The 19,734-nt window shown below is 41.3% G+C and overlaps 1 protein-coding gene across 3 annotated transcripts in view; it reads left to right on the top strand.

Moving 5' to 3' along the window:
- The first annotated feature begins 853 nt into the window (after positions 1 to 853).
- Positions 854 to 19,734, top strand: part of RBM15 (RNA binding motif protein 15) — a 61,832-nt gene continuing 42,951 nt past the window's right edge. The window contains exons 1-3 of one of the 3 annotated variants that reach the window (XR_003943963.1): positions 854 to 3,448; positions 8,193 to 9,739; positions 11,216 to 11,265. Coding sequence is in view for 1 of the 3 variants with exons in the window: in XM_030220550.1 (XP_030076410.1) it covers positions 926 to 3,448; positions 8,193 to 8,315 (2,646 nt within the window). In the remaining 2 variants the exon portion in view is untranslated. Of the gene's footprint in view, positions 4,389 to 8,192; positions 9,925 to 11,215; positions 11,266 to 19,734 lie in introns of those variants that run through there. The other 2 variants (XR_003943964.1, XM_030220550.1) reach the window with 2 other exon arrangements.

Below are 19,734 nucleotides of genomic sequence, written 5' to 3'. Positions count from 1 at the left end.
CTTCTCGGCGCTGCTCTAGCCACTAAGCTACTCCTCCAGTCCACTGAGGACACTGGGAAACCAAGAATGCTGCTGGTAATACAGTTCTTAGACTGGATGTATGCAAGCAGAAAATTAGCATAGCTAAGGTTAAAATGGGTTTAGACAGCTTCATGGAGAACCCGTTTTTATTTTTGGCAGGCAGACTTGGGGAAAAGGCCATTCACGCATCTCTTGCATTAAAAACAAAAGACTACCAAAGGTGCTCCAACTCCTACAACAGCCAAGGAGAACTGAGTAGTGCAGTCAGTCAGTGCATTATGTCTACTCCATTCACTGTACAAAGCAGGGAGGGGGAGGGGAGGGAGGGCGTGGAAAAAGCCAACCCTGAGTCTTGGCAAGTTCTGAGGCGCCATTAACCAACTGTAACACTTTAACATCATTGGCTAAAAACGAATCCAAAATGTCCTGAACAAAGCCCTTTAAATGTTTTCATTGGTCCCCAAAATCTAAGTCCCTCCTCCTCCATGCTTCTAGCTCGCATCACAGAAGACTGACAGCTGCTTCTTTCATTCACATACATCACCGATCTGCCGGGTCACAAGTACTTTCGGGGTCTCTGAGTATCTTTTCCCGGCTACTTTCGGCTCAGCCAACCCCTCGCACTCCTCAATCTAACCTGAGTCCTTGGGGGGGAGGGGATTAGACGCAGCAGAACGTCTGTGCCCCCCCCCTCAGCGTGACGTAATTACGGCCAAACATAACGTTCGGTTGACAGACAAGCAGCAGCTTCAGCCAATCGGAGATCCAGATCGTCGCTATCCCGCTAATCAGTGTGGTGATGGGCGGGGCCAATTGGCGGGTTAAGGAGAAAATGGCGTCCGGTCAGTGTGTGTGACTGGAGCTGTTACACTCTGATATTGACTGTTATACTGGAGTAGCTGCCATGAAGGGAAAAGAGCGATCTCCAGCCAAGGCGAAGCGTTCCCGGACAGCGGAGGACTCGGTGCGGGAGCGCACCAATAAGAAGCTGAGCTCATCTGGCGGCAGCAATGGCAGCAGCTCGGCCGGAAAGCAGCTTGAGAGCGGCGGCCGACGCAGCCTGCATTCGGACAAGGGCCGTGCCGGTAGCAGGGAGTACGAGGCACCGGCATCTGGCAGAACCAGCGGGCCGCACAGCTACATTTCACCAGGCAGCACCAAGAACACCGAGTCCCGGGGAGCAGCAGCCGGCCGTGGCGGGGAGGCCCGAAGCACGGCTGCGGCCTCAAGTGCAGGGCTGACGGCCGAGAGTGAGTACAAAACGTTGAAGATCAGTGAACTGGGCTCCCAGCTGAGCGATGAAGCCGTAGAGGACGGCCTGTTCCATGAGTTTAAGAAGTTCGGTGACGTAAGTGTGAAAATCAACCGTACCGGCGAGGAGCGCGTGGCCTTTGTCAACTTCCGGAGGCCTGAGGATGCACGTGCGGCCAAACACGCCAGGGGGCGTCTGGTCTTGTATGACAGGCCTTTAAAAATTGAAGCTGTCTATGTCAATCGCCGCCGCAGCCGGTCCCCGTTGGATAAAGACACATACCCTGTAGCAGGGGCAGCAGCTGCATCTGTAGCAACTGTGCCTGGGCATCGCCACCCACATGGACAAAGAGCACTGTCCCCTGCTGGTCTTGGCTACAGAGATTACCGCCTGCAGCAGCTTGCTTTGGGACGCTTACCTCCCCCGCCTCCCCCGCCTCTTCCTCGAGAGTTGGAAAGGGAGAGAGATTATACTTTCTACGGCAACCGGGTGCGACCAGCATATGCTTTGGAGCAGCGAGTCGGCTTTCGAGAGGAAGAGATCTCCCCAGAGGATGACCAAAGGGCCAATCGGACGCTGTTCCTGGGTAATCTTGATATCACAGTGAGTGAGAGCGACCTCCGCAGGGCGTTTGACCGTTTTGGAGTGATCACAGAAGTGGACATCAAGCGCCCAGGCAGAGGGCAACCTAGTACCTATGGTTTCCTCAAGTTTGAGAACCTGGACATGGCACACCGTGCAAAGATGGCTATGTCTGGTAAAGTTGTTGTTCGCAATGCTATCAAGATTGGCTATGGCAAAGCAACACCTACCACTCGCCTCTGGGTTGGAGGTCTGGGCCCCTGGGTCCCCCTGGCAGCCCTGGCTCGTGAATTTGACCGATTTGGTACTATCAGGACTATAGATTATCGTAAAGGAGATAGTTGGGCCTACATACAGTATGAAAGCCTGGATGCAGCTCAAGCTGCTTGCTCCCACATGCGTGGCTTCCCCTTGGGTGGTCAAGATCGTCGACTTCGGGTGGACTTTGCAGATACAGAACATCTTTATCAGCAACAATACCTGCAGCCGTTGCCACTACCTCATTACGATCTGGTAGGGGAATCTTTTGGCCATCGGGCTGCTGATCCACTGAGGACCAGAGACCGCACTCCTCCACTGTTGTATAGAGACCGAGAACGTGATTTATATTCAGAGACTGAGTGGATACCACCACCCATGAGAGACAGAAACCGGGGTGTATATGAGCCTCTAGATACTCTTGAACGCAGGCGAGATGGCTGGTCCTTAGAGCGTGAAAGGGATCTACCTAATCGAGACCAGCCCAGGAAACGGAGACTTCCTGATGAAGGACGCCATTTGGACCGTTCCCCTGAAAGTGACCGATCCAGAAAGCGTCACTGTGCTTCTTCTGAACGTAGCCCTGAGGGCAGCAGTGGGCGCGACGGCCGCTATAGTGACACTGAACGTGCAGTCTCACGCATTGATCGACCCTCTCCTTCTAGAGATCGCAGAAACAGTTTAGAGCGGGGCCAAGGCGATAAACGTGACAGGAAAAGCTCCAACTCTGTAGAAAGGGAAAAGAAGCATCGGGCAGCTGAGAGTAAAAGTCCTTTGAAAAAAGACGAGAGGCCTGAAAATATTAGTGCCCGAGTGAAATCTCCTCAGAAACCAGATGGTACTCATAAACTATGTCTAGCCTGGCAGGGCATGCTGCTTCTCAAAAACAGCAACTTCCCATCCAGTATGCATCTTCTGCAAGGTGACCTCAATGTGGCAAGTAGCCTGTTGGCTGAGGGATCTACTGGAGGAAAAGTAGCCCAGCTCAAGATCACTCAACGTTTACGACTTGATCAACCCAAATTGGATGAAGTGACTCGACGCATCAAAGTTGCAGGGCCCAATGGATATGCTGTTCTACTTGCTGTGCCTGGAGCCTCAGCTTCTGCTGGGGAGCAAGTCACTTCTACCCAGAGGCCTTTGCGGAACTTGGTGTCCTACTTAAAACAAAAGCAGGCAGCTGGGGTCATCAGTCTCCCTGTGGGGGGGAATAAGGACAAGGAGAATACCGGTGTTCTTCATGCTTTTCCACCTTGTGATTTCTCACAGCAGTTTTTGGATTCAACTGCAAAGGCTTTAGCAAAATCAGAAGATGACTACCTTGTTATGATCATTGTACGTGGGGCATCGTAATTCATTGTGTAATTGTATCTTGCTACTTGCTTTATAATTGTATTATGGGATACAGTATAATCTGTTCTATTTAAGTGTTCGAGTTTGTGTGGTACAATTTTTATAATTTCTAATACAGCACATAGCAAGATAAGTTTCACAGTTAAGGTAACATTTAGCAATTACTTTTTAAGTGGAGCAGGAAGGCAAACCTATCATTATTAGTCTAGGGGCTTTCTTTGTAACTTGCATTTTCTTGTCTTGTTTACTATCTTCTCTTTTAAAAAGGTTCCAGAGTAACTTGCATGATATTCTGAGCTGCCTGGATATCTGTATGATGTGTATACACATCAGTGACTTGACATTACATTGTTTAAATGTGATCTGGAATCTTCTAAATATATTCCCTTTCATGCTGGAAATTGATTTTCCTGACAGAAGAACCCACCTTAGTGTTTCAGTTTGACATACATTGGCATAGATCTAATTTCTTTTATGTCAAGAGGCAGTTCTTGATTGGGTATTCTTTAGAGGATTTCACTTGTCCTACATCTTGTGTGTTTGTTTTAGGTTCGTACGCCTGAAAATAAGCCATCTGAACCATGTATTCCTGTATCTCACTATTTGAATCAACAGCACTGTATCCCATAATACATCTTGAGTTTGTAGCAATAAGACCTGGTTTAAATACGAGTCAGCATTGTTACCAGCCATGAATGTTTCGTACTTACACTAGTATGCAAGTAATGAAGAGGTGCTTTAAGAAGTATTTGGTGATCTAGATTTTTTTTTCTCCCTTTTTCAATAAGGCAGTTGGATTCCACAGTCCTTTTTAAAGCTAGCACAGTCCTTCAGGGCAGGAAATTTGATTGAATTCAGTCACACTTCATAAATGATCTAAGCATTTCAGTCCAGTCTTACCAAGAAGAGAAACTTCGATATAGTATGTTAAGTGCAGGTTTTAATGCATTTTCATTTTAATGGATATTTGGGGGTGGGCTGTAGGATCCTCAAATGGAATCTACTAAATAGCAAATGCTTTAACAGGAAAGATATTTTTAAAGGCAGTAATGTGTCTGCTTGACTAGAGAAACATATTTTCATGGAATAGAAAGTGTACAAAACAATGTTTCTATTTCCAGCAGCTAAAACGGTATAAAATAGATTTTATATAGTCACATTTTGCTTTGCAGAGTTCTTGGACCCCATTCATATTTTTCCCTATTGAAATTATTGTACTTTTTTGTGGGAGGGAGGTTGGGGTGGGTGGCTGGTTAAAGACAATTTTGCGCTGTGCACTTAAATAAGGGTCATTTCTTTAACTAGACTGTTCTGCTATGGGTTAGTGACTTCTGGTATGTGATACCACATAGTGTCATACCAGCCCTTCCTGAATGCTGCGCCATGCATGGTTTCAGACTGGAAGACCTGCTGGACTGGGTTTGAAATAAACCCTATTAGCACAGTTGACCCACATGTTTAGAAACTGCTCATAGAGCTAGCTTGCCAGAGGAAGAGGGGGTGACTGGTCCTCCCTGAGGAACTCCTTCCCCACTAGTTCTTAGTAGAGGGGGGGGGGGGGGTTCCCATGTTTAGCTATGCTGCATTTTTTACTACAAAAGTTGCCTATCCACAATATGTTCACTGAATTTTTACCAAGAATACGTGGTCCCAACTGCACAGGAGCTCTAACTTTGTTTCCAGTAGTAGTAGTAGATATAGAACATGTAAATACCTTTTTTTAAATATTTTTTCATGTTTAAACTTTATTCATTTCAAATTTTACATATATTCTGGCTGCCCCCTGTCATTGTTCCTTTTCTTCAGCTTTTACCACTTACAAAACAGAATTCCATTTAATCTAATTTTTCCTTTTCTGCAGAATTTACAGGTTTTAGCCTGTATGTGTTCAGGGGTTGCATCAGGATGTAAAATGTGACAATACTGTTAATATTGTCTGCATGCTAGTTCATTCTGCCAAGCTGTAAGAATAATGATATCGTAAAATGTTCTCGGTAATTGTGGTAAATGCCTACGTGAGAAGCAGAGTCAGGTGATCATCCTTTTAGTCACTAAATCCATCTCACCTAATGGTGGTTGCCATTGTCCTTTTGCATATATAACTTCATATCTGTTTGTGTATATACATCTATATAGTTTATTTTCTAATTGATAAAATTGAAAGGCACATGTTTAGGGGCAAATCTGTGACTTAAGATAAGCCTGATTTATTTTTCATCACTTATGAGGTAGATAAATCACATGCTGAATCTTAATTCTGAAGGAACATCCAGAATATTTCTAAAGTACTTTATCTAGCAGCTTATATTTGGGCATAAAATTGTGGTGCCCTTATTGTCTCACTTATACCTTCAGAGGTAAATGATTTGCTATGTAGTTTAAATTTCAGAATATATTTAATTCTGTTTGAGCTAAGACTTCAAAATCTTTGACCTATCCAGTGGGCTGATTCATTAAGATACCTGTCCTATTCTGTCTACATGGGGCATAAAAAGCTTGGTAAACTAGGCTTTAAAATTTCATCTTAAGCCCGAATACTTAGAAATTGTCAATTTGTTTTTTAAGTGTAACTTAAGAGGTTTTGTTAAGATAACTATTCACTTGTACAGCATGTTGGATTTCTCTTGGGTAGTAAGAGTATCTACATTCTAAGACATTTTCCTTATCTGCATTTAATGTTCCTAAATGTTAATTAAGATACAAAACCTCTGCAGAATGGGATCCTTGAATACCGAGATGATTTGAGGCTTTAATGAATGTTATATGTGACTTTTTCAGTGTTTGTAATTAAAACTTTGGTTTCTCATGAATTGGCACAAATAATATCCTAAATAACAAAGTAAGCTTTATCACTGGGCTTTCCCATCCTGCACACCATAGACCTTTCTGCGGAACATTTCAGCATCTGTAGATATGTGTAATGCTTATGTGGATGTTTGTGAGTGGTATTGTACTTTTGCTGCCTTACTACAACACTCTCATGTGCATTGAAATGGAAAGCCTTTCAATCTGATGGTAGATTCACGATGGGGTACTTACAAGTGGAAGCTAAATTTTGTAGAAGAAAATAGAGCAATTTAAGTACTGTAATTTTCTTTAAAATGCAGCTAGATGAGCAGATTCTTTCTTACAGCACTAAAAGTAACTTTTGTTTGTTTTTAATAAACTCTTGGGTATGCAGCAGACACCTGAGTTCCATTCACAGCCATAAATTATATAAGGACAGTGAATTGGTGGTAGGGGTGGGAGTTTGGCTTAGAAGACTATCAGAAATAGTAAACTTGTCTTGGTTTAACAGACCTAGCAGTTTCTGTTTTCAAGGCCAGTGTTTTGAACTGCATATTTGCTGGTATTTACATGGAAACTTTGGTGTAGTTTTGTTAAATCTAATATTTTGTTGTGATTGTTGCTGAAGGTGTTTTGAAGAGGAGTTTTTAAAAAATCTGATGGTGTAATACAATGACAGCACTACATTTTCATTTTCACAGCACTTAAACTACAGCAAAACAATTGTAGGCTGTTCACCAAACACCCAGTTTAATAGCTTTCCTTTACAGAAAGAACAATCTTTATAAATGATAGTGTGTACTTTGTCTTTACATGTGGGTACTGTCCATTTATCTCATCAGAATTGAAATTGAGTGAATCATTCCAGTGCAGTTCATCTTTGCAGATATTTTACAGCTAATGTGAGCTTTACCTATTGCACATGCTGTACACTTTCTATTAATCACAAATTTTGTTCAGTTGTTAAAATATTTAGAAATTATATATATCCCCTACTCAGAGCAGCACCCCCCCCCCCCCTACGGTTCAGAAATAAATTAACATGGGAGCAAAGTGTTCTTGCATTACTCTCCCTTTGAATCCAGAAGAGGAGTGCAGCACTGATTTATAGAACCAAGTTCAAGGTGTAAGAGGTTTAACAAATTAACTAGTAAAATATATATTATCATATAGTGTTCTTATATCTGGAAAGATGGTGATTAGAAACTGGACTTACAAAGTTCCATAGGTTACTGTGAGGCATATTTTCAAAGCACTTAGACTTACAAAGTTCCAGAGTAACCTACGGAACTTTGTAAGTCTAAGTGCTTTGAAAATATACCTGTACATGTGGTATTGAATGCACCTTGGGGAGTATAGAAGAGAAATTTTCTACTATTGCTAGCTGAAAATAATTTGCTGTTTAGACACAAACTTACATAATTTTTTATATTACAGACTTAAGGATCTTTCTGGAAAATAATCTGCTTAGGGATATTTGTATGACTTGGTTTGTGCTGATTCAGATGGTGTTCTCGCACTGTTAAACTGGTCTACTTTTATTGGTTAAACAGACTTAATGGTCCCAACTGGATAGGATGTAGATTTTAACACAACTTGTATAGAAGGTCAGATATTGAAAGTTTACAATTTTCAATGTATTAGAACAATTTTAAGAGTTCATGCTTGGAATAGGAGTTTGTTAGTCAGTCTTGGGCTTTGATATGAATAGCCATTCAACAGCATTCACTCATCTAAACATATCTGATCGTTATGCTTTATTTTGTCCACAGAAAGGTTGAAAGTTTGGCGTCTGGGTATTATTGGTGCCAATTTAAGTGTTGGATGTGATAGCTGTAAAAAAAAAATATATATTTCCGGCACTCCATTTTGTTCATATGAATAATGCAGAAAATGTTCTTGTGTACCTGTACTTATACTTTTTATTTTCTCCTACAAGATAATCTGCTGGACTTGTGACAAAGAAAACAGGATTCTAAAATCTAAGGGACAGTTCAGAAGTGGAGAAGTGGCTTGTGTGGAATTGACATGGGCCTGGATTGGAAGAAAATGTCTGTTTTAGTATTAGTGCATATTACTAAAATGACAGCTTTAAAAGTTGTGTATCTGGTATTGTGATGCCAATTCCCGTGTTTAAGTGGAAAAGTGACTTCTTTGCTTTGTGCTGTGTACACAAGAGTTCTGGAAAGTAAGGAATACCTTTTTTATGGCTCACACAGCTGAAAAGTAGCTGTCACAAACCGTACACAGAGTTGAGCTGATTTTGTTTCATTCTAAATAAATTGTTTCTTTTGAGGAAAATGTTTTTCTGCCTGGAAGTGAATTGACAACAAAACTTTGAGCCCTTGGTTTGCAGTTAAGAGTACTTGCTGCTGCTGAAGGCTTGACCTGTAGCAGAAAAACTGCTGTGAGTCATAAGCAAGAAGGAGGGAGAACATCCCTTATTTCCTGACCGGCCTCCCTTTGCCAAACCTGGAGAATCTAGTGCATTTGTTGCTGTGCTCCCATTGTATGCAGTGAAGGGGATTATTTGCTGTTATCTCCTATGTTTTAGATGCATCGATACTGTCACTGGCATACAACTGGGAAACCTGCTAAAGTCTCCAAACAGTGACCAAGGCAGAGGCATCGCTGGCTTCAAGAGCCTAAGTTTCTGAATTAAGTTTCCAATTTATTATGTTCACACAGCACACGGGCTTTAGTTTGAAATTTATTTTGAAGAAAAATGAGATTTCCTTGTTCTGCACTCTTGCAGCAAATTGCCAAAAGAGAGAGAGAGAGAGGCTACGAATTTCAGTACAAAATGTAAATTGTAATAATAAAACCTTTGACCAGTTTTGCTGCAATGGGGTTTTAGTTCTGAATGGAAGAAACATTCCTGAGGGCTCAGATTTGTAATTTATCCTTTCCACTGGTCTTAGTGCGTTCCTGTGTCTGGCCACTTATGAAGGGGACCCTCTTTTCTACGGATATGCATGTACCCTGAGCTTGTAACTAGGTGCAAAAAAAACACAATCCTTAGGTACCTCGGTTTATAATACAGATTGTGAAAAAAATGGAGGCACCTTTTTAATATAATGTTTCTCTGCTGCAATTTCAGCATTATTTTGTGCTGCTATATTCTCCTGCGATTTGAAAGGCTGTTCACAGTACAGGAGTACAGTGCAGTGTTTTCAGCAGGGGATCGCTTGGCACAATGACAGCATTTGAGCTCAAGATGTTAGGATCACTGCACCATTTATCTTCAGAAACCTTTTCTTGATCTGAATTAAATAGTGGCCTGACTGACAGTCCAAATGAAGACATTTTCAAGATGAACATTTTTATTCCTTTTGCCTGATAACTTTTCAGTGGATGAAGAGTCCCTACGACCTCCATCTTGAGACAGGATTGCAGCTAGTAGGCAGCAGGTGATTCTCGGCTAAGGATGCCACGACTGATTGCTGCAAGTTTTGTGTTCCCTTGGTGTAAATTCCTTAGACACAGGTAAGAGGGTTTTAACAGGGTGAATTACATTGCTTAAAGGGCATATCCAATACTGCTTAAATTTTGCAACTTTATTTTTTTTTTACAAGGAGTATTTGGATTTAAGAAGCAATTCATAATCCATGCATGAGTTATCATTAGGGGTATCCAGATTTCATTTGGAGACTGTTTTCCGGATGAAAATAGAGTAATGTAATTACAATATTGTGCACGCAAAGGAATGTTTTTTTTTTTTTTCTTTTTTTTTTTTTTTAATTTAGCAGACAAGGGAGGTTAGATTACCAAGGTATCCTTTGGTACCCTGTTGTGATTTGCCACTATTTTTAAAATGAGTATAGTACTAAATTGAGCTCCTTATCAATCACTCTCCTGTTGACCTGGAAGCTATTGTTTATTCCCATAGGGATGACAGGAGCATAATAAACAAATGGATAGCGCTGCAGTGATGCAATAGTTTATTGACCTGGATGTGCTTTTGATCTATGCCAGTAAGCACCTGCAAATGACCAGAATTAGGAAACATGAAAATTTTGGTGAAAGTCTTCAGATATTTAAAACCATAATTGATTTGTGTGTGTCTTTTGGCACTACCCTTCCCTAAGTCCAGAACACACTTGAGAAAGCAAGACCTCTGCCTTGTCCATCTGCTTATTTTCTCTTAGTGAAATCCTCGCACTCTGCTGCTTTAAAAGTTCTGGTGAAACTACAGTTTCAGAGGAGGAGAAATAGCAAGAGTGATTACATTCTAAGAGAGGAATATTTGGTATAGAACAAATTAGAAAATTATAACCGGAAAAACTATTTGTATGGAAAGTCAGTTCTGGAGTTTGTGTGCCCTGAAAAAAAATGTATGTTCTTGCTAAATGTCAGTTGCTTGAAAAAAAAAAAAAAAAAAAAAAAAAAATATATATATATATATATATATATATATATATATAAAATTTCTATTTAAGGATTAGATTGTTGTGTGTTGCTTTGTGGGGATGTCTTTTTAAAATTGATTACTACTTTTTCCACCTAGTTACAGAGAAAGTATTAAAACAGTCAGTTGTGCACCAAAGACTCAGAATAAGGTATCAGATTTCATTTCAAGTAATTTTTGGTAAAAAAGCAAACTTCGGTGAAAGGCACTATATTAAGTCAATAATGTAGAGGCAGCACAAATCTTATATAAAATATTTCTGGGAAATAAACTTTATAACAAAGATATACAGTTTTTGACTTAATAGAAACACATGCAGATCCAATATCTGTTTTCTACTGAGAATCTTAATAGCCTTTCAGGTCAACAACAGAACTTGCATCTAATCATGTCTTTTAATTTACATTTTTATAGAACTCTTTTCCCATGGATTTCAAGTTACTTTCTACATAATTAAATATTTTATAATCTTGCATTGACTGTTCTCTCTGATCCCAGAGAAACATGTCCTCAAAATAATGACTGATCGGTAATGGTAAGTTATCTCTCCACAGGACTCGTCAATGTATCTGGGCTGGCTACAGACGGACATCGTATCTGTCTGGTAAATATAAAAGTTAAATGCACTGAAAAGCTTATTTAGGGAAGCTGCATTTACTCAGAGCAATGGTTGTGGTGGCTCTTTCATTATGGAAATGACGGGTGGGTTGGAAGGGTTCAAGGTATACTAGCTTTAATTGCCATTTAAAAGGTAAGGGTAAAATACAAAACATTGATAAAGCACAGTGTTCTTTCTCTGGAACATAACTAGGACAGTAAAGGAAAGAACTGTGAGATTTAATTGGGAGATGACTATGTTGGCGGTTTCAACCAAGGACTGCAACAGATTCAGTCTTAACAAGCTAGGTAATCTGGGGAAAAATAAAATAGAAACTTAGAATATGATGACAGATAAAGGCCATAATGCCTAACTAGTCCGCCTATCTTGCCTTTTTAATTTTCAAGGGGATTCACCACAATAGACCAAGTTTCGTTGATGTTATATGTTGGAGGATGGATAGAAGTTGAGGAAGTTATTATAAGGATCAGTTTTTAACTGTACTATTGAGTCTAGAATAATTTGCCAAATGAAGTTGTAGAAACAGACTTATGCAATCTGATTCATTATCCCGTTGCACTCCATAGTCCTTATGGACCATTATAGCCAGTGGTGGGACCATTCTTCTTGCTCAAGGTCGTTTCTTGAGCCATGTGTATTACATTTTGGGTGTCCAGTCTGGTACATAAGTACATAAGTACATAAGTACATAAGTAGTGCCATACTGGGAAAGACCAAAGGTCCATCTAGCCCAGCATCCTGTCACCGACAGTGGCCAATCCAGGTCAAGGGCACCTGGCACGCTCCCCAAACGTAAAAACATTCCAGACAAGTTATACCTAAAAATGCGGAATTTTTCCAAGTCCATTTAATAGCGGTCTATGGACTTGTCCTTTAGGAATCTATCTAACCCCTTTTTAAACTCCGTCAAGCTAACCGCCCGTACCACGTTCTCCGGCAATGAATTCCAGAGTCTAATTACACGTTGGGTGAAGAAAAATTTTCTCCGATTCGTTTTAAATTTACCACACTGTAGCTTCAACTCATGCCCTCTAGTCCTAGTATTTTTGGATAGCGTGAACAGTCGCTTCACATCCACCCGATCCATTCCACTCATTATTTTATACACTTCTATCATATCTCCCCTCAGCCGTCTCTTCTCCAAGCTGAAAAGCCCTAGCCTTCTCAGCCTCTCTTCATAGGAAAGTCGTCCCATCCCCACTATCATTTTCGTCGCCCTTCGCTGTACCTTTTCCAATTCTACTATATCTTTTTTGAGATACGGAGACCAGTACTGAACACAACACTCCAGGTGCGGTCGCACCATGGAGCGATACAACGGCATTATAACATCCGCACACCTGGACTCCATACCCTTCCTAATAACACCCAACATTCTATTCGCTTTCCTAGCCGCAGCAGCACACTGAGCAGAAGGTTTCAGCGTATCATCGACGACGACACCCAGATCCCTTTCTTGATCCGTAACTCCTAACGCGGAACCTTGCAAGACGTAGCTATAATTCGGGTTCCTCTTACCCACATGCATCACTTTGCACTTGTCAACATTGAACTTCATCTGCCACTTGCACGCCCATTCTCCCAGTCTCGCAAGGTCCTCCTGTAATCGTTCACATTCCTCCTGCGACTTGACGACCCTGAATAATTTTGTGTCATCGGCGAATTTAATTACCTCACTAGTTATTCCCATCTCTAGGTCATTTATAAATACATTAAAAAGCAACGGACCCAGCACAGACCCCTGCGGGACCCCACTAACTACCCTCCTCCACTGAGAATACTGGCCACGCAATCCTACTCTCTGCTTCCTATCTTTCAACCAGTTCTTAATCCATAATAATACCCTACCTCCGATTCCATGACTCTGCAATTTCTTCAGGAGTCTTTCGTGCGGCACTTTGTCAAACGCCTTCTGAAAATCCAGATATACAATATCAACCGGCTCCCCATTGTCCACATGTTTGCTTACCCCCTCAAAAAAATGCATTAGATTGGTGAGGCAAGACTTCCCTTCACTAAATCCGTGCTGACTTTGTCTCATCAGTCCATGTTTTTGTATATGCTCTGCAATTTTATTCTTAATAATAGCCTCCACCATCTTGCCCGGCACCGACGTCAGACTCACCGGTCTATAATTTCCCGGATATCATCCAACCATGTCTTTTTTTTTTTTTTTCCAGTCTTCTCTTCTTCCAAGTGTCACTGTTCTTATCAATCTCATCATTCACCCTACAAATGTGTCTAAACATTGCCAATTTACGTGTCTACAATCATTACTTTCCTGTTCAAATCCTCTTGGATCTCTCTGGTTCTCACCATATCCCTCCAGCTTATTCTTGTTTTTCAATAACACTTGATTTGAAACACATTCAACTTTAGTGTCTTCATTTTGAGTACGTGGCTCGCATGCATATAGCAGTGCAGACATCGTACATGTATCCAGTATTCATAGTTTGGTTATTGTGTTCTTGCTGTTCCATGTTGTGGTTAGGCTTGCAAAAGCCCTACTCGCTTTTCAGATCGCATTTCCTTTTCTACAGTCATTATTTTTGGTTATCACACTTACTACTACTACTACTACTTAACATTTCTAGAGTGCTACTAGGGTTACACAGCGCTGTACAAATTAACAAAGAAGGATGGTCCCTGCTCAAAGGAGCTTACAAACTACACTTCTCGGGTAAACAAATTGGTCTACACGTTCCAGCATCTCATCTTCATCTGTGAAGAACTGTGCCCTAAACCTATCGTGTTTGTTTTCTCTGTGAAGTCCAAAGTTTTTGCCAGCCTGATATATTTTTGTCAATTCCGTTTGCAATTGGTCTTTACCTTCCACCAACAGATCTGGGTTGTCTGCAAGTTACAAATCTTTAGTATGCCTTTCCTGTATCACCATTTTTTGCTTGCTTTTGCATGCCCATTTTTTTCCATGACCGTCTCTAGATTGGATCAGAGAGGTAGTGTTTGATGGCAGGAAGACCACATTGACGTTAGACAGCCTGACATCATCGCTGTGTGCAGCACAATTATCACAAATCAACAAAATCTGACACTTTTGTGCCCGCATTCTAGTGTCTAACTTCTTTAGCCACTGCTTCCAAATTTCCCCAGTCATCCATGAATTTGTGTTAGCCTTGTATGACACAGGAAGTTGCTTAACATTGTTGAAGCAACGGGGCAGTTTGTTCTTTCCAATGACGAGTGGTTCCAACTTCTCACTCCCATCCATATTGCAGCAAAGGAGGATCGTCAGTCGGTCCTTCGATGTTTTACTTCCTGTAGTTTCGGCTTGTTTGAATGCAAGTGTTCCATCAAGAATTGCTCGCCAATAGAGACTGTTTTCGTCAGCATTGAAAATGTCACGAGGTGCAAAGTCGTTCAAGATGGTAGGAAGAACTGAACCCAATTTTCAGCACCAAAGTCATCAGCGTCTTGTTTTTCACCATGCTGTTTCTTGAATTTTATGTTGTTCCTCTCCTTCCATCTTTCCAACCATCCAACAGTGGCTTTGAATTCAGTTAGTCCAAGACTTTCAGCTAGCTGATTAGCTTTCTCCATAAGCAGTGGACCACTGACAGGAAACTGTCTGCTCCTGACTTGAAAAAACCACCGAAGAAGAGCATCTTCTACATCCTCAGCTTTTCCCGCCCATTTATGTTTCCTATGTGGATTTGTATTGTTTAGCCAGTCTTCCAGAAGATGATCTTTCTGCTTCAAGATACGTGAAATTTGACTGGGTTTGACACCATATTCTTTAGCAATAGATGCTTGACTTTGTTTTCTAATTTAAGAACTTCTATTCGTTCAGCCAGTGTTGAAAAGTCTTACAGTTGCGCAATGACGACTCCAGTGTACACTCTAACAACTTTCTTTCGCTTATTCTGCCTGTGGCAGTTAACCAATGAAATGTCAAATTTATTGCCCCTTTGTCACGTGCCAATCGGCTTCCATATTCCGTGCATGTGCTTATGCGGAGTCTTTCCTGCAGAGGAGCGGTCTTAAACCATGCGTATAAGCGAATCTTGCACTTAGTGGTGCGGTGAACCGAAGTTTGTCCCCATAGAAATTGATGGTGCCAAAAACGGGACCGAAGTACTGCATGCAGTTAAACAGAACATGCACTTATCCGATGTGTACTTAAATGGAGTGCACTGTACTTACCAGGGATCCTCAGTCTTTCTTGCCATACCAAATTGAACACCTTTTTGAAGTCCGTAGTAGAGATTCTTTGACTTGATTCATACCCATTTGAAATCCATTTCCATGATTTAGACTGTTTGAATTAATCTTTGGTAGACAGAGATGCTCTCTCAAAGTTCTAAGATACATTTTCTCAAAATGCCTCAGAAAAATTTGAATCGCTGCCATACGTGATTTTCTTTTCATTCTATAGACCAGAGGTATAAAACCGAATCCTCAGGGCACACCCAGCCAGTTGGTTTTCAGGGGATATGCTGCTGTTTTGGGAACTGCAGAATTTTTTTGTGAGATGTTGCCAGTGCCTGAATTGAACTGTCTTGCCAAGGTGGTGAAGTGTTATTTGAACACAACTTAGCCCCTGACACAGCTGCTTGGTTTTTATTTTAGTAATAAAGATTTTGCAGTCCCATATTTCTTATCTGATCCGTCTTTGTTCAGGTCATGCCAGATTTTCTTTTCATTCTTTAGACCTGAGGTTTTCAACCCAATCCTCGGTGCATACCCAGCCAGTCAGGGTTTCCAGGGGATATCCTGAAAACCCCAAACTGGGTTGAAAATCCCTGCTTTGGACTCTGTTTTTATAGGATTGCCTAAATTGGGATTTCCTGAGCTCCCTTGCTTGGTATATTGATTCTTAAATGGGTTCTGCATATTGAGTGAATTCTATTTCTAAGTCATAAAAAAAGAATCTGACCTATATGGGTGGGATGAGTTGGATTTTTATCTGATCACTTTTTCATTTGATTTGCGAGCTTAAACAGATCACCATGTATAATCAAATATTTAAGTATAACCCTTCAAGATATGGCTTCAGACTGGGTTTGAACGCCAAAGCTGGCTACTATACATTTAGTAGTAAAGAAAGTGACTCCCACCATCCTATCTACAAAAGCATGTGGCATGTGCAGTTTGTCCTTAATTGTGCATTGTGACAGTAGGTGATGTGTAGTAGATCAGAAGTTTATTCTACTGTTACTATCTTTATTGTAAAAAAATAAAAATCCCCATCATTGAGAAATGATGTACTCAAACTTCCCTGCCACCTACATTAACACAAATTCTATAGCTTTCAGTGATATCACTTATATTGATGCTTAATACCCTCCCCCTTTTTGGCCTTGCTATCTCTCTGGTTTGGCTTCCAACACCGTTGGTACAAGTCTCTACTGAGCTACGGCATCTTGAACCTTCATTTGCAGCTATTTGAGGTTTTTCACCTCATTTAATGACTGCCTCTCAAGTCAGGTTAGCCATTTCAGTGTCGGAAAGTCAGGACCACAGCTGACTTAACATAGATCTACTAGAAGTGTAGTTACTCAGGGCTTCTTTTACAAAACCAATCTAGCAATTCCTGCGTGGCAAATGAGAGGAAGCCCATTCAATTCTTATGGGCTTCCTCTCATTTGCTGTGTGGCTGTGAGAGTCTCGTATCATTGAATTAGGTAGAGTAGCAGAATTTGGAAATTGAACACATCCCAGAAGTGTGATGTTATGCCTTGCATTTTGGGAGTCCTCATTTGATTATAGTTTATGCCTCCTTATGTCAAATTGCTTAAACATGGCTCAATATTTCAAAGCACTTAAGCAGTTACTGGTAAGATTTTGAAATCCGCTATCTGCAAAGGAGGCAGCATTTGGGGCTTTCAGGGGTAGTGCCACTTAGACATCTAAGTAGTTACATTCAGCTGCTGATGTATAAAAGGTCTGCCACGTGGGCTTCACAAATAGGTATAACTTTGAAATATCTGATTTACATTACATATACATGTGTAGTTAGTGAGACAGCCTAAATTGATACTACTGCTGAGTATAGCCATAGTTTGAAAACTTCCAACTTAGCTGAATAGTGATCATTATCTATTTGACATATCAAGAGGTGAAGTATTTGGGGGAGGGGGTGTAAGCTAAGATGGCTGCCTGAAGGAAAAATGCTTTTCACAGAGCTCCTAGGCTGTGGTTTCTTTTTGTTTTCTTGCTGTGTAGTTTCAGTATTGCAGGCCTTTGTTTTATTTCTTTTACCAGGTGGTGTACCCATTGTGGGATGAGTAAGGCAGAGGGGAATAGGATGGCCAGGCCAATGACTCATGGTTGAGTGCATGAGTGCAGTAAGATGGCTCAGGGCCTGTATTGGTGTAGCCCTCCTCCCGAATTATCTGGTGGTGGGTGGGAGGCTAGCCCAAAGCTGACAAGCTCACAGTACAACCTTGGACATGATTCTAAAAGAAGTCCAGGCAGGGAATGCTACAATTAACGTGAAGCTGTTTAAAATGCAGAGCGAGATGGGCACCATGCATATCGAATTGCAAGAGGCGAGTGGGGGGGGGGGGGGGGGGGGGGAATGGAATAGACAGAGCAATGCCTCTCCCGAAACTGAAAATGACATTGAGCTACAGAAGGTAGCCAGTAGCATCCGGGAAGCTCTGAGAAGGGCCCAGGATAAGATGAAGGACATGGAGTGTTGGTCCTGTAGAAATAATATCTGCAATTCAGGTGTACTGGAGGGAACGGAGGCAGGCCCCATGGAAGACCATGAGTACAAGCTACTTAGGGAAGTATTTACTGACCCACACCACTGTGGGTGCACTGGTTACTTGTGCAGCGATTTGGGAAGTCAAATTAGCCACAAACAATTTTGTGTAAATTGCTTATCAGCATAGAGAACTGATCTTGATGAGAGTCTAGCGATTGTGAGATGTCAAATTTCACAACAAAGTAATGCTGTTTGCAAACTTCAGCCTGGAGATCAACAGACTGCAGATATACAATATTGGGGTGTAAAAAAAAATCCCCAAAACGGCTGTATACGTACAGCATTCCTAATCGACAATATTTAGCAGGGGATAGCCAGCTATCCCCCACTGAATATCACTACGTATTCAGTTAAATAGCATTTAACCAGCCAGGTTAAATGGTTTTGAGTATTGGGTGGAGTGTACCTTGCCAAATTGGGTATAATATGGGAAGGGAAGAAAGTAATCTCCTTGCCACTTGAGGTGAGCGATTTCTTGAGCACAATTTTCTGGCTGAGATAAGCCAGTGCGGCTCTACTCCAAGAGAGGGTGCATATAGCAAGGGTGTGGCTGGTGGCCAAAGCTACATGGTGGCAGTGTTGTGTGCTGTGCTGGCAGTGGCAAAGATTGGCCTGAGTGGGGGACGGACACCGCCGGAACCTCACAAGCATGTGGTTAGAGGCTGTCGCATATGGAGGACCAGGTGTTGCAGTTTGATTTATACTGCTCAGTACAGTTTGTTCCAAAGTGGTATATAATATTAAAATGTTCAAAATTAAAATTACATACATTTAAAAAAACATCACAGACAAGGTGATGAGTGATTACAAAATATACATACATAAGTATTGCCACACTGGGACAGACCAAAGGTTCATCAAGCATCCTGTTTGCAACAGTGGCCAATCCAGGTCACAAATACCTGGCAAGATCCCAAAAAAATCTCAATACATTTTATTCTGCTTATCCCAGAAATAAGCAGTGGATTTTTCCCCAAGTCAGTTTAATAATTTTATATGGACTTTTCCTTTAGGAATCCATCCAGACCATTTTTAAACCCAGCTAAGCTAACCGCCTTTACCACATTCTCCTGGCAACGAATTTCAGAGTTTAATTACATGTTCAGTGAAACATTTTCTCCAATTTGTATTAAATTTAACTACTTTGTAGCTTCATTGCATGCCCCCTAGTGCTAGTATTTTTGGAAAGAGTAAATAAACGATTAACGTCTACCCGTTCCTCTCCACTTATTATTTTATAGACCTCTCTCATATCTCCCCTCAGCCGTCTCTTCTGAAGAGCCCTAGACGCTTCAGCCTTTCCTTATAGGGAAGTCGTTATCCCCTTTATCATTTTCATCACCCTTCTCTGTACCTTTTCTAATTCCACTATATCTTTTTTTTTAGATGCGGTGACCAGAATTGAACACAATATTCGAAGTGCGGTTGCACTATGGACCAATACAAAGGCAATATAAAGTCCTCATTTTTGTTTTCCATTCCTTTTATAATAATATCTAAAATTTTATGTGCTTTCTTAGCCGCCACAGCACACTGAACAGAGGGTTTCAACATATCATCAATGACGACGCCTAGACCCCCCCCCCTTTCTTGGTCAGTGACTCCTAACGTGGAACCTTGCATGACGTAGCTATAATTCGGGTTTAATTACATCACTAGTTACTTCCATCTCTAGATCATTTACAAATATGTTAATAAGCAGCGGTCCCAGCACAGACCCCTGA

This window comes from Microcaecilia unicolor, chromosome 12 (genome assembly GCF_901765095.1).
Source record: "Microcaecilia unicolor chromosome 12, aMicUni1.1, whole genome shotgun sequence".
NCBI classification, from domain to species: Eukaryota; Metazoa; Chordata; class Amphibia; order Gymnophiona; family Siphonopidae; genus Microcaecilia; species Microcaecilia unicolor.
The sequence above is the reverse complement of the archived record's forward strand: the minus strand, read 5'-3'. Positions and strand labels throughout refer to the sequence as shown.